This window comes from Phalacrocorax aristotelis, unplaced genomic scaffold, assembly GCF_949628215.1.
Source record: "Phalacrocorax aristotelis unplaced genomic scaffold, bGulAri2.1 scaffold_45, whole genome shotgun sequence".
NCBI classification, from domain to species: Eukaryota; Metazoa; Chordata; class Aves; order Suliformes; family Phalacrocoracidae; genus Phalacrocorax; species Phalacrocorax aristotelis.
In genome coordinates, this window is record NW_027441118.1 from 272,020 (window position 1) to 284,762 (window position 12,743).

The window sequence follows — 12,743 nt, forward strand, 5'->3', positions numbered from 1 at the left end:
TGCCCTGTGGTGATGGCCAAATTATGGGCTGAATATGTATAATCCCTATTCCACCACAGGCTTACAAGCAAGGCTACCGTATTAAAACCTACGCTTCCCAAGCACCATTAACAGGAGAAGCAAAGAGACACCGAGAGCAACAATAACCATCCCTTGGATATAGAGGACAGCCCTGAACTCAGAAGGGTTTCCTGGCTCTGGAAACCCAGAAGGCACTGAAAGATCTAGAGCATGAAGTCGTGGAAGCTCCCACGTTAGCCCTGCCAGGCTACAACAATCAGTTTCTATCAGATTTCCCTGAACAGGAGGGACAGCCGGTTGGCCCCAAAAGGTCAGCAAGGCGCAGCATGTTCCTCAGGAGAACTAGACCTCGTAACTCAGGGCCTGATTTCATGGACTGAGGCTGTTGCAGCAGCAGCTGTGGTGGTGGAGAAAGCAAGAAATAGTGTCCTGGGGCACCTCCTAAGGCTAAGGGTTCATTCCTTACTTCCTTGTCCTCCCCTACAGAGTTCAAGCAGGTGCGGATGTGCCACTGTGGGGAATTACGTTGGGTTATGGCAATAACCGTAAATGGTCATTGCCTTCTTTGGTGGAACTTTCCATAAACGCAACAAGATACGCTCAAACCGCTGCCTCTCCCCCAGGCTGTCTTGCCCTGGATCTCTGCTGACAGGAGGGAGCAGTGGGTGGTGTCAGCCTGGGGGGGTGACAGGAGGGAGAGCGGGCGGTGAGAGGCGTGGGGGTGAGAGGACATGGGGCGGTGATGGACCCAGGGCTGTTGGGAGAGCCAGCGCGGGCCCCGGGGCTGATGGGAGGTGACGCTGGGTGGCGAAGACCCAGGGGGTGGCGGGAGGGACAGCGCAGACCTCAGGGTGTGACAGGACACCGGGCAGTGACAGACCTGGGGGGTGACAGGACAGCAGGCTGCTGGAACCCCCTCCCCTAAGGGCCACTCGGCATTAGGGCAAAGAGGGCGGGGCTGCCACACCCACACGATGCAGGTCTTTCTTCATAATGTGCTGAGCATATGAGGAGACCATGACACCGCGTGCTGCAGTAGACGCCATCCCAGAGCAGGCACTGCCTGGCCCCGACCATGTCCTGTGTCCACTACAAGTTCTTCTCCAGGCTGAACTATGATACGGTCACCTTCAGCGGCCTCCACATCACCCTGCGCGACCTCAAGCGCCAGATCATGGGCCGCGAGAAGCTGAAGGCGACCAGGAGCGACCTGCAGATCTCCAACGCCCAGACCAAAGAAGGTGCGTGGGGGCGGCGGGCGCGGGGCCTCGGGGACCAGTGCGGAGCTGCACCCCGGCGGGGAGCTGCATTGCAGGGGGGAGCAGCACCCCAGTAGGGACTTGCACCCCAGCGGGGACCTGCACCACTGTGGAAAGCGACAACCCGCAGGGGACCTGCACCACCTGCCCCGGCGCCCCCAGGGGCCCTGGCACCACCTGCCAGACGGTGGGCTGGCCCAGCTGGTAGGTGACGGTCTGGAGCCGGGCAGGCTCACCGGACACCGGCAGCCCTGGGGCAGAGGGCAGCACACGGGCACTGACCGGTGGCGGCATGGCTGTGGTGGTGAAGCTCATGTCGGACACCTCCGATGCCGTCGGCAGCTGCAGAGGGAACCTCTCTGTTGGGGGAAGCAAAGAGGGGTGGTGGGGTGAGCTACTGGTGGGCAGAGGCCGTTGCGGGGTTACCCAGAGGGCAGGAGCACCACGAGGAGCAGGAGCTGCTGCTGTACCTGCCATGGTGGCGGGTCAGTGTGGGGTTTGTCTGGGGCAAAGAGTGTTCTGGGGTTCTGTCCCCATGGCAATCATTCCACCAGCACCTGCCTCAGCCAGCCCTGCCAGGGTTTCATTTTTCATGCCTGAATGACTGCCCATCTCAATGACTTCCCATCCTGCTGATGGTTTCCTGTCCTCAATGCTCATTTCTCATCCCGGTGAGGGTTTCCCATCCCCACGGTGATTTCTCAGGCCCGTGATGGTTTCCTATCCCAATGGTTTCCCATGCCCACATTTCCCTTCCCAAGCACGATTTTTGCAGGGAGCTGAATTTCCTGCCCAAGGGGAAGGGATGCAGCCAGTACGGGTGGCCCTGCGATGCCAGCGTGTGAGCTGCCCCATCCTGCCCCAGTAGGGGGGGACGGGGCACTTTTGGGGGGTGTTTTTGTGCTTCCCGTCCCTGGAATCCTTACACGTGCATACAGAGTACTGTTCTTTTGTAACCTTGCCCGTGCAGGAGTCCTGACTAAATGTTGACCTGATCTTGGAAAGAACAAAGTGGAGCTTGAGTGAAGATGGCCGACTTGCTCAGATTTTTCTGAGCACTCTAACCTTTTACAGTTCCGGGACTGTAACTTTTCATAATGGAGATCTAGTAACAGAAGCAATGCTAACCAAAGCAAAAAGAAAACAGGATTTTAAATATCAGTGGAATATCTACCTATAGAGTCATGTTCTGTATACGTTCTTACAAACTGACTACTGCTTTTTTCTGTACTGATGTTGTTTTCAGAATACACAGATGATGACGCCCTGATTCCGAGGAACTCCTCGGTAATTGTCAGAAGGATCCCTGCTGGAGGAGTTAAAGCTACCAGCAGAACCTCTGTTACGTGAGTATCCGTAAAGCGGTGTAGTCTTTGCTCGGGGGTTCAGTGAGGTCACTGGTTTAATGGATATTAGTTTACCAGTGGCGTTCCAATTGCATCTCCCTTGTTAAAGCGGCTGTTAGTTTTTGTTGTCCTGGGGTAGGTTTCAATGGACCTGTCCCAAAGCAGACTGACCTTTTTAGGCCTGCTGGGACATGGGCTTCAGACTCCAACAACGGTAACTTCTAGGATGAATATGTAGGGTTTGTTCTTGGGCTTGATTGTTCTGAGACCCGAGTTGTAGATGCTGTTTCCTCCAGGTGGAGAGATGCCTTATGCTATGGGCTTGCTTGTATTGCTTTCAGAGTAAAGACAGATACGCACCGTAGTGTACACTTAGAATTTGTTCCCATCCCAGAGGAGCCCGATTGTCAGTGTTTGTCTATTTCCTGCAGTTGCGGGAGGAGGCAGGATATGGCAGGTACTCTGAGGCCCCAGATCTGGGGTGTATCGGTTAAGATTACAGCTACTCAAATGTGGTCCTGCCTACAGGATTGTTGCGGTCATTTTGGGATTTTGGGATTGTTTTTTTTAGTTGCACTGAACGTGAGAATTTGAGAATGAGAACAGTTTATGTGTATGAATAGATGTCCACATTCACTAGATTATCAGAACAATGTCCTGATGGGGAGGTTTCATAACCTGTTTCACTGCTTGATGTTGGGCACAAGTGCTCTATTTTAAGTTCTGATCACCTTCCTTTCTTTCTCCTTCCAGAAGTCGAACGGAGCCAGTGAGCGGAACACCAAAAGCAGTATGTAAAAGCACAGGGTCACACATTTTTCTGCACACTGCACTGAATTCTAAACAACGTAGCCTTGTATGAAATTTTCCAAACACTAGCTTCATATAATTTCTTCCAGTAAAACATAGCCTATGCTGCAAAGACAATGGATTTGATTCAGCATAGTAAGAACTGCGTAATGCCATCATTTGCACAGTTCTAATGGGACTATTGGTATTTGTGCCCAGTCACGCATTGTATTTCATCCTGAATAGGCGAGGCTATTTCCTGAATGGCTTTGTGTTGTACAGATAAGGTACGATTGTTCTTAGGCGATGTAGGTTCAAGGTTTGCACAACTGGACGTGGTGCCGTGCTCTCCATCTGTCTGTCTACAGCTAGTAACGTGTCTGTTGGCGTAGCTGCTTGTGCGCTTTGTGTTTCTTGCAATAAAAATGCTCCGGAGTGTATTTTTGCCATTTTCACCTTGTATCACTTAGCTTCTGTTTTTGCTTGCTTTGCCCAACGGTTTTTGAGAACGTTCATAAAAAACACCGAGAAACCATTGTTGTTAAACTTGGTACTGTTTCTGACTTTGACGTGGGGGTTCAAACAAAAACTAAAACTGACATACGCCCTACGTTCTGAGGACAGTTCTGGGCAGCTAAACGAGTCCTTTCCGTGCCTTTGAATACCTGGGTATTTGTTCCTGGAACTGTTTATTTGCAGTGATGTTGTTTGGGCTCCTCCAAGTACATGAATGTCTTTAATAGATTGCCGTGAATGTAAATATCGTTGCTACACAAAGTGGTATTCTAAAGTTCTGCATTTGCTCTTTCCGCTTTCTCTGATGCAGCAGCTTCATCTAATAGCTTGTCTGCAAATGAAAATACCTGAAACCCAGTGTACAAATTTTGGCGCAAGGTTAGAGCCTGGGGCCTTTGTGGGGCATTTTTCACCAGGTTGGAAAACACTGTCATTCTGCTGCTGAAATATAAATAAGTAACAGAAGGAAATGCTTGACTGGTAACAGCCTGGATTTTGATTTAGTCTTCTGTTCAGTTTCTTTAGTTCTCTTTAGTTTCTGCTTAGTCTTCCGTTTGAAATGGCAGTTCATACATTGACTGTCGATTCTGGATTTTGGATTATTTGGGGTTTGGGGGTTGTTGGTTGTCGAGTCGTGTCCCCGCCCCTCCCCAGTTCTTCTGCAGTATTGCCTTAGGGTGGCAAACAAGTTTCATGGAGCTGTTGGTGCTAACTGACTGGTTGGAGGGACTGGCAGGAAATACTTCAGTAGAAATCTAAAGGAAACAAAAAAAGACCCAGGGCTGGAGGGCCGTGGAAGATGGCCGTTGGGCAAACGTGCTGAACAGTACATCAGTTACCCTTCCTGACCCATTTGACAAGGTTCCCTCTCTGAGATACTCTGGAGCAACAAGCTGATCTCAAGCGGGTCTGGTTAGTCTAGTTTCTTCTCATTAACCGCATGGGCACTCTTAAGCTGGCGTAGCTTTGGACTTTGCCTTGAGCTAATGCAAATGACACGAGGTCGGAAATGCCTCTTGCAGTCACACTCGGAGCGCATCGTGCAGACTTTCAGACTACGGTAGAGGTTAACTATTGCTATGTTTGGACTGTACAACTTGAATATGTGTTTAATTTTTTGTGAACAGATGGATGACTCCTCTGCATCTGCTTCTCTGTCCCAGCTTATTCAGGTATATGTGTATTCTTACCAAATACTTCAAAAAAAAAGTGTTTGCTTCATATTTTTAAATCTTGTACTGTGATCCAGAGCTGTATAACTGTTGTAATGCCAACAATGCTTTACTTTAATTCTTAATAATGTCAAGTATTTATGTTAACTTTAAAATGTGTGTATGCTTTGATCCTCTCCTGTAAAGAGCAGTTGCCACTTTGGGGAGATAGAAGGGGAGAACCTTACCAGCACCAACGTCACGTTGCACTAGTGCTCATCTTCAAGACACAAAGGAGAAGCACTTCAAAGGCCGTTGGCCATTTTTCATACATTTCGTTAGTTCTGCTTTGGGGAGGAGCGCTATTTTTACAGAAGCATGTCACTGGCTGTAAGGGACGGACATTCCAGGGGGTGTGGAGCAGCCAAATTAGAGGCGTGCCTGGAACACGGACAATTGCAGGGCTATTTCTGAATTTCTAGTCCTCAGAGCTGCAGATCCATTCTTTGAACGCTGCACAATTTCATCAGCTGTCGTATAGATACAGTGGGCAACACAATCTGATTTCCTTGAACGCAGACTGTGTACGCTGTGATTATGTCCCTAGCCATGTCTAGGAACATACCCATGCGTGTGTGTGGCATGCTGGCGGAGGTGACCTTCTGGAACTCCTGCCACGCCGCGGTTTGCTGTGGAGCTGCTGGCGGTTTTTGCCCGGGAATGTGTAACTTTGGCTGGGAAAGCACTAGTCATTGCGCCTTGTGAGAAGGCGTAGTGCTAGCCGATTCACTGCCTGGGCTTTAAAGTTACAAAGATCAGAGAAGGCAGGGCCTAATGCAGAGGAGCTCGTTCTTTCCTCTGAAAAGAAAGGCTGGAGTTCATTCCCAAGACAGAGAAACCTCTCCCCACTAGCCACTTCTTCCCTCTCTCACCACAGACATGAAATTGTGGACACGTGGCAAAAATATCGGAAAAAATAATTCATTTGGAAGGTAGCCACCAGAAGAAATTGGTCTGCATTAGTGCTGTCCCTAAACGTGTCCTTGGTTCTGTAAACTTAGGTGAAGTTTTACTCTAAAATGTGAGAAGCCGTCCAAGAGGAGCACACATTTAAGCTTTTGAGAACATTGAAGTATTTCAGAACAATACAGGAACAACACCTCAGAGCAGCTCAAAACTGTGACTTACTCTACCCTCTTTAGCGCAGACTGGCTCAGCATGGAGTCAATGTGTTGTAAAAAGTCCTCTGGTTTATTACTGCTATGTACGAAATGCCATATTTGAACTTTCGCCTATCCCTAGAAATGTTTTGTGGGTTTTGGATGTGTCTTGTACATCTCTTGGGTTCAAGCAAATCAGTCAAGTGTCTGTGAAGTTTTCTGTCACGGTTAATGGAAATGATTTCATAGATGTCGATCTGCATTATGTTACAGTTGAGGAAAAACTGTGTATAGGAAACAACCATTTAATAAAATGCTGAAAGTAGTTGGTTGCTCTTGCGAAGGAATGCACCTAAAAGCAAAGACACGAGTGGCTGATCTGAAGGCTTGGTGCTGGACGGTCCAAAGAATGTACAGTCCCTCCCTTAGACCCTGCTGGTATCTGGACTAGTGTGTAATTAAAACGTTTGAACAAATAGTACTTTAAAAACCAAGAAATCAGCTGGTTTCCTCCATATGAAGATCTAGTTCTGCGTAAGGCTTATATTACAATTTGCATGGTAAAAGGACACGGCCAGCTGGAGAAACCTGCAGGTTTTGCTTACCGTAGTTAGCTCACTTAACACAAAGAAGTTAGCAGGGGCTCTAAAGTGTTTCTAACGTGTGTGTCGACTAACGGCCTGTTACACAGACTGCCAGTCTGGCTGAAGCCAGCGCTTCCGAAGAAGATAAAATAAAAGCGATGATGATACAGTCTTGCTGTGCATATGAGCCAATCAAGTAAGTGTTGATAACGCCAGATCTGTTCCCCAAAGATTACGGAGGAATGCTAGAGATGGTTGCTTTAACAAGAGAGACACATGCACCCCTTTTCCTTTTTCTCCCCAAAAACCTTTTAGTTACATGAAGAACAGCCTGGGTCTGCCTCCGCCATCATATACTTGCTTTCGTTGTGGAAAACCTGGCCACTATATAAAGAACTGCCCAACAAACGGGGTAAGGTTGGGGGGGACTTCTGGTGTTACTTTGTTTTTGTTTTTTACCTTGGCAGTGAGGTAACAGATACATGAACACGCATATTAAGACGTGTTTCTCTTGGGGTGAAATAGAGAGGTTACGTGGCAAAGTTGCAAAGCCCTTCAAAATTCAAGGGACACCTGCAATTATCAAGGCAAAATTTTCTTTTTTCCAGGCCATCACAACAAACATATCCAGAGATCTTTCTCTGTCAACTTTCATGCATATTTTTCTGTATTTCAGTATGACTGGAAATTTATTGTGGGTTTTAACCCTTTCTAAAGACACTTCACAGTTTTTAGTATTTTGTACAAAACCAGGATGTTTCTGTTGGCCCCATCTATTGGATAGCTGCCTGGTGTAACGACACAAGCCTCTGGCTGAGCGTCCCTGCCATTTAACAACAATCACGGAGATGTCGTTTTAAGTGTGGGTCTTGAGGATACGCCTGCATTTCTTTTCCTACCAGGACAAGACTTTTGAGCCTGTTCCCAGAATTAGGAGGAGCACAGGCATTCCAAGGAGTTTCATGGTGGAGGTGAAAGATCCCAACACAAAGGGTGCTATGCTGACCAGCACGGGAAAATATGCCATACCAATTATTAATGCGTAAGTATGGGACTAACGGGACTGACCCAGGAGCGAAGGAGAGGAACCGTGCGTCAATGTCTGGGCGGCAGTGCAGCCGAGTGGGCCAGTACCTCTAGTTACGGGGGAGGAAGCACTGGCATTGCATCTTAACCTTAACACCTGTGATACTTTCTAATCCCAAGGCCCTAAAATAGGACGCTCCTCCTGCTCATGCCCCTGGAAGCTGGTTAAACTTGTGGCGTGCTAAGAATCAGTATTTCTGCAAAAGGTTTCCGAGGTGTTTGCAGTGGAGTCATTCTCTTTGAAAGCGCATTTTGCTTCTGTCTGATGCTGCAAAGGCTCCTTGCAAAAGTTAACAAATGGCTGTGGGAGTGAGGTTTCCTCCCCCTCTGACTTTTATCACCTCCCCTGTGTGAAAGAGGCTGCAGTTCTCCTGTTGCTGTAAACTAAGAAAATACTACTGTGTGCTGCCAAGAGCGGCTGCTCTGAAATGCACTCGGTGGCACTTCTGGTGTTCTGCCACGGACCTCCTTTTGTAGAAGCTCTAACATAGACTTCTTCCATTTCCAAAACTTAATTACTCGGAGACTGACTTGATCCTCAGCCTGCCATTTACTTTTACCCTCTGGCAACGGAGAGGTGGGATTCATTTCACACGATTTCTAGCTGTCAAAAAATTATTTGCCTAGTCTGAGCTGATTTCTCCATTGACCCAAGGAATGGGAGAGGTCTGCAGCAGGAAAATTGTTCCCCCTCCCTCTTCTCATCCTGTGGCTGTAGAAAAGGAGTTTCAACTAGCGGCCTACGTTTTAGAAGGCTAATGTGGCGTGAGAAGAATTCCATCTGTTCCCTTACCCTGAGAAAAGCCAAAGCTTGGAAAAGTTCTCCTTGACCCACCTTTAACTTTTTGCTCTCTCCTTCCCCACCCCCCTCCAGGGAAGCTTATGCCAGAGGAAAGAAGGAAAAGCCTCCCTTTTTACCGGAAGAGCCGGCCTCCTCCTCCCCCTCCGATGAGCCTATTCCAGATGAGCTCTTGTGTCCCCTTTGTAAAGATATAATGACCGACGCAGCTGTTATTCCCTGCTGTGGAAACAGTTATTGTGACGAATGTAAGTGTGACCCCATGGCTGTTAATTCAAAACATCACCTCTGATCCTCTGAAAGCAGAAACAGGAGATCAGGAAATTACTTTGTCACCGGCTCTGTGTAGTACTTAAGTCCAGCCTGAATAGGAAAGGACTCTTCTCCTATAAAGGGCAAAAGAAAGGCCGAAAGCTTTTTCCTCCTTTTTATGTATCTCGTTAAATCCTCTTCGCACGTGGAAGGACGAGTATGAGAAGAGGGCGTAACTGCGCAGGTGATGACACTATTAGATAGCGAATGCATTTCGTTTGTCCACAGCCCTTTCCCTCATACAAAATTACAGAGCCAACGCTGGTGACTTCCTGTGGTCTGCAGCAATCGGGTAGTTGGGCATTTAATGCACATTCTCCTCCACGGGAGAGTTGGCTGAAACCTTCAGAACTCAAACCTGCTAACGGGTTTTTGAGGTCTCTTTTATTCACTAGCCCCAAGGTTGGTGACTTCTCACTGTACTAGAGAGTGGAAAAAAGGTGAGTCAAGACATCAAGACACCGCCTACTCCACACCTCCAGATGTTACAGGAGTGAAACATCAGAGCTGTACCGTTATTGGCTGCATACCAGAAGATTATTAGGCTACTGAACTTGAGCTTCATGTTCCCAATTCAAGATCATCTTCACCCATTAATCATATACATGGCTTTATAACTGATGAGAACCCCCAAAAATGTCCTTAGTTTGGCTAAAATCTATTTTGATGACTCTAATTGCACACAGGTATTAGAACAGCGTTACTGGATTCTGAGGATCATACCTGCCCAACGTGTCATCAGACCGATGTTTCTCCTGATGCTTTAGCTGCCAACAAGATCCTACGCCAGGTAACGTGATGGCTTTTCCGTGAACTGCTTGTGAGAGAAGTCTATTCCTGAAAGGCTGAAAGGGAAGAAAACATGAATCGGCAGCTCCTGAAGCAGGGCTCAATTGAACAAGGCTAAATTTATTTACTCCTCCAATGCATGATCCCTTGTTACAGAAGCTTACAACTCCTTAGAGACAGTCTGGCAAATTCAGGTCACAGTTTTAACATGATTGCCTCCCTTTCAAATTCGGTGTTGACACTGAAGTGCTTTAAATACAGACACCCTGAGTTACCAGTCATTAATGCCGGCACTTAATGCGATGTGTTCCTACCCCTGCCTGCTGATTTATTTTAGGATTGATAGCATTTACAGGAATAGGCGAGTGATGTTCCTCTGTGGAGCCTTTTGTTTGTGTGCCTCCTGAAGTTTCCTATCCCCTTTTTGTCCATGTTTTTCTGCCTCTAGGCTGTGAACAACTTCGAAAATGGAACTGGCTACCCTCGGCAGCAGCAGCCGCAGCAGCCGCCACCGCCACCACCTCCACCACCACTCCTGACTGTCGTGCCTCCCGCCGCGCTGGTGACGGCCGCTAACCTTTCTAAACCTTCCTCTCAGCCAATCAGCGGGTTGTTGGAGGAGAAGGTTAGTTTGATTTCAGCATAGGCACTGATCCTTGTCTTTTAGTAGAGCTTCGTTTCCAACTGTTTCCAACCGTTTTTTGCCAAGGGCCGTCAGGTTCCTCTGCTAAGACAAGCAGCACTGCCGAGTCGTCTGGGCCCCCAAGGACAATCAATACCCACAACGGGTAAGTAACGCTAACTTTAGAATGCCTTTAGAAGTCTTACCTTCAGATAAACCGAATGGGATTTTTTTCTTTTTCCCTCCCCACTGCAACAGGTCATCCAGTGAGAGCCACTACAATTCGCTCAGCAGGTGGCGGATCGGGCTGGGAACTGTAAGTGTCCCACAGAAATTCAATGCATTACTACCGGTAACTGTACTACTACTACTGGTTAAAGGAGGCTGTAACACGTAACTCCTGCAACAGCTGATTTGCAATGAATAAGTACGCACAGGTAGTTGTGGAGAACACAAGCGGTAATTAATTTTGAAATGGCTTACTTTGAATTGCCTTTAACAAAGGGATCTGTGCTTGCACTAAGATTATTTAAAATAAAACATCAGCAAAGGACTGACAAGGGGACTGCCAAAAACCAACACTTTCTGGGGAAACCGTAATGACATACGAAAATTAAATATAATTATAGGATCAAGTGGAAAGCCAGGCTAGAAACTTGGAAGCAGAAACTTTACATGCTAACAAGTTCTTCAATTTGCAATAGCATCATTACATAAACACATGGAGAGAGGATAAAAAAAACCAAACCAAACCAAACAAAGCAAACCAAATTTGAGAGGAAAAAAGTTGGGGAGTGTGACCCTTTTTTCTTTCTTTTTCTGTGTGGTTTTTTTTCAGGTCCAAGGGTCCCTGCAGCGCTTCATCTTACTGTGGAAGTTCGTATACCTCCACCAAGTCAAGATCCAGTTCTTCCCCCACTCACTCCTACTCTCGATCATTCAGTCGTTCCCAGTCTCGTTCCTCCCCGCGATCGCCGCCACATCCAAGAAGAGGCAAAGGGAAGAGTCGTAACTATCGCTCCAGGTCAAGGTCACGCGGCTCTCACCATTCAAGGCTAAGGTCACCCCCGCACAGAAGATACCACTCACGGTCAAGGTCTCCGGTATTTAGGGGCCAGTCTCCAACTAAACGGACTCTACCTCAAGGGGAAGGAGAAAGGGAGTGTTTTAACAGGTCCAGAGAGGTTCCACCATATGATAGGAAAGCTTACGAGGGCAGATCCCGTGACTTTAGGGATCCATTTGAAAAGGAAAGATACAGAGAACGGCGAGAGAACTCTAGACACCGGAGTGAGAAGTTTTACAAGGGCTATGCTGTTGGCTGTCAACCTCCACCTCCACAAAACAGAGAGGACTTTTCTCCAGGTAGGTTTGGTCCACCTGGCACCAGACGAGAGAATTTGACATGTGCTCAGGGACGTAGGCAGGATTATCCTGGTGGGCAGAGGCACAGAAACCATAATACAGCTGGAAATTGCCCTGAAAAACCATGTGGAAGAGAGAGCCGTGGCATCAAAGATCCTGAAACATCAGAAAAGAAAGAGGCGGAAAAACCACTGGGAGACAAGAAAGGCAATAAAGATAAAAAGCACCGGAATGAAGGATTTCCAAATGCTGAGTTGTTGGAAGGTGCGAGAAAACCAAGAGAGGCAGCTGCAGCAGAAGGTGTTACAGCGGAGTCTGTCTTCATGCTCCCAAGCAGAGACGATGCCACCCCTGTGAGAAATGAGCCTATGGAAACAGAGTCTAGTGCTTTCAGACTGGGGTCTGAAAAGGAGGAAGAAGAGAAGGATAAGCCAAAAGCAAAGACTGACAAGGCCAAGCGGAAAGTAGAAGTGGCTCTTCCTCCTAAGACGGACAATACAGTAAAACCAGCTGAAGGTTCCAACGAGAAGGTGGACACGGGTCGTGACAAATCTCCTCGACTGGAACCTCCTGCGAAAAAGGCAAAGGAGGACTAGCCAAAGTCAGGCAGCATTAAAACACCTTCCTCTTGAAAGGATGAGGGTGTTTTGATGCTGTCCTGCAGCGAGTAGTTGCTACTTGGGGAGGATAGAAGGGGAGTGCCTTATCAGCCAAGTTAGAGCCGTTTCTGGAATACGGGCAATTGCGTGGCTGTTGTTCTCTTTGTTTACTCACACCTGTATAAACACAAATCGCATGTTCATCAATAAAGTTAACACTCTTTTAGCCTCGTGTGTTCCCTGGCATGTCTGTGTTACATTTCTAACTAGCGCCTTACCATGAGCTAACAGAGGTGTCTCAAAAATGATTAGGAAAAAAGAAAAATAATACTCCTGGAGTAGGAG

General features: G+C 47.6%; 1 protein-coding gene across 1 annotated transcript; it reads left to right on the forward strand.

Moving 5' to 3' along the window:
* The first annotated feature begins 1,096 nt into the window (after positions 1 to 1,096).
* On the forward strand, positions 1,097 to 12,431 carry LOC142050896 (E3 ubiquitin-protein ligase RBBP6-like). Its single transcript, XM_075080112.1, is given in 12 exon segments — positions 1,097 to 1,262; positions 2,527 to 2,626; positions 3,380 to 3,416; positions 5,059 to 5,103; positions 6,934 to 7,022; positions 7,142 to 7,238; positions 7,729 to 7,868; positions 8,787 to 8,959; positions 9,710 to 9,813; positions 10,261 to 10,437; positions 10,545 to 10,600; positions 11,273 to 12,431. Coding segments are annotated over 12 exon segments (2,343 nt in total).
* Positions 12,432 to 12,743: the final 312 nt, after the last annotated feature.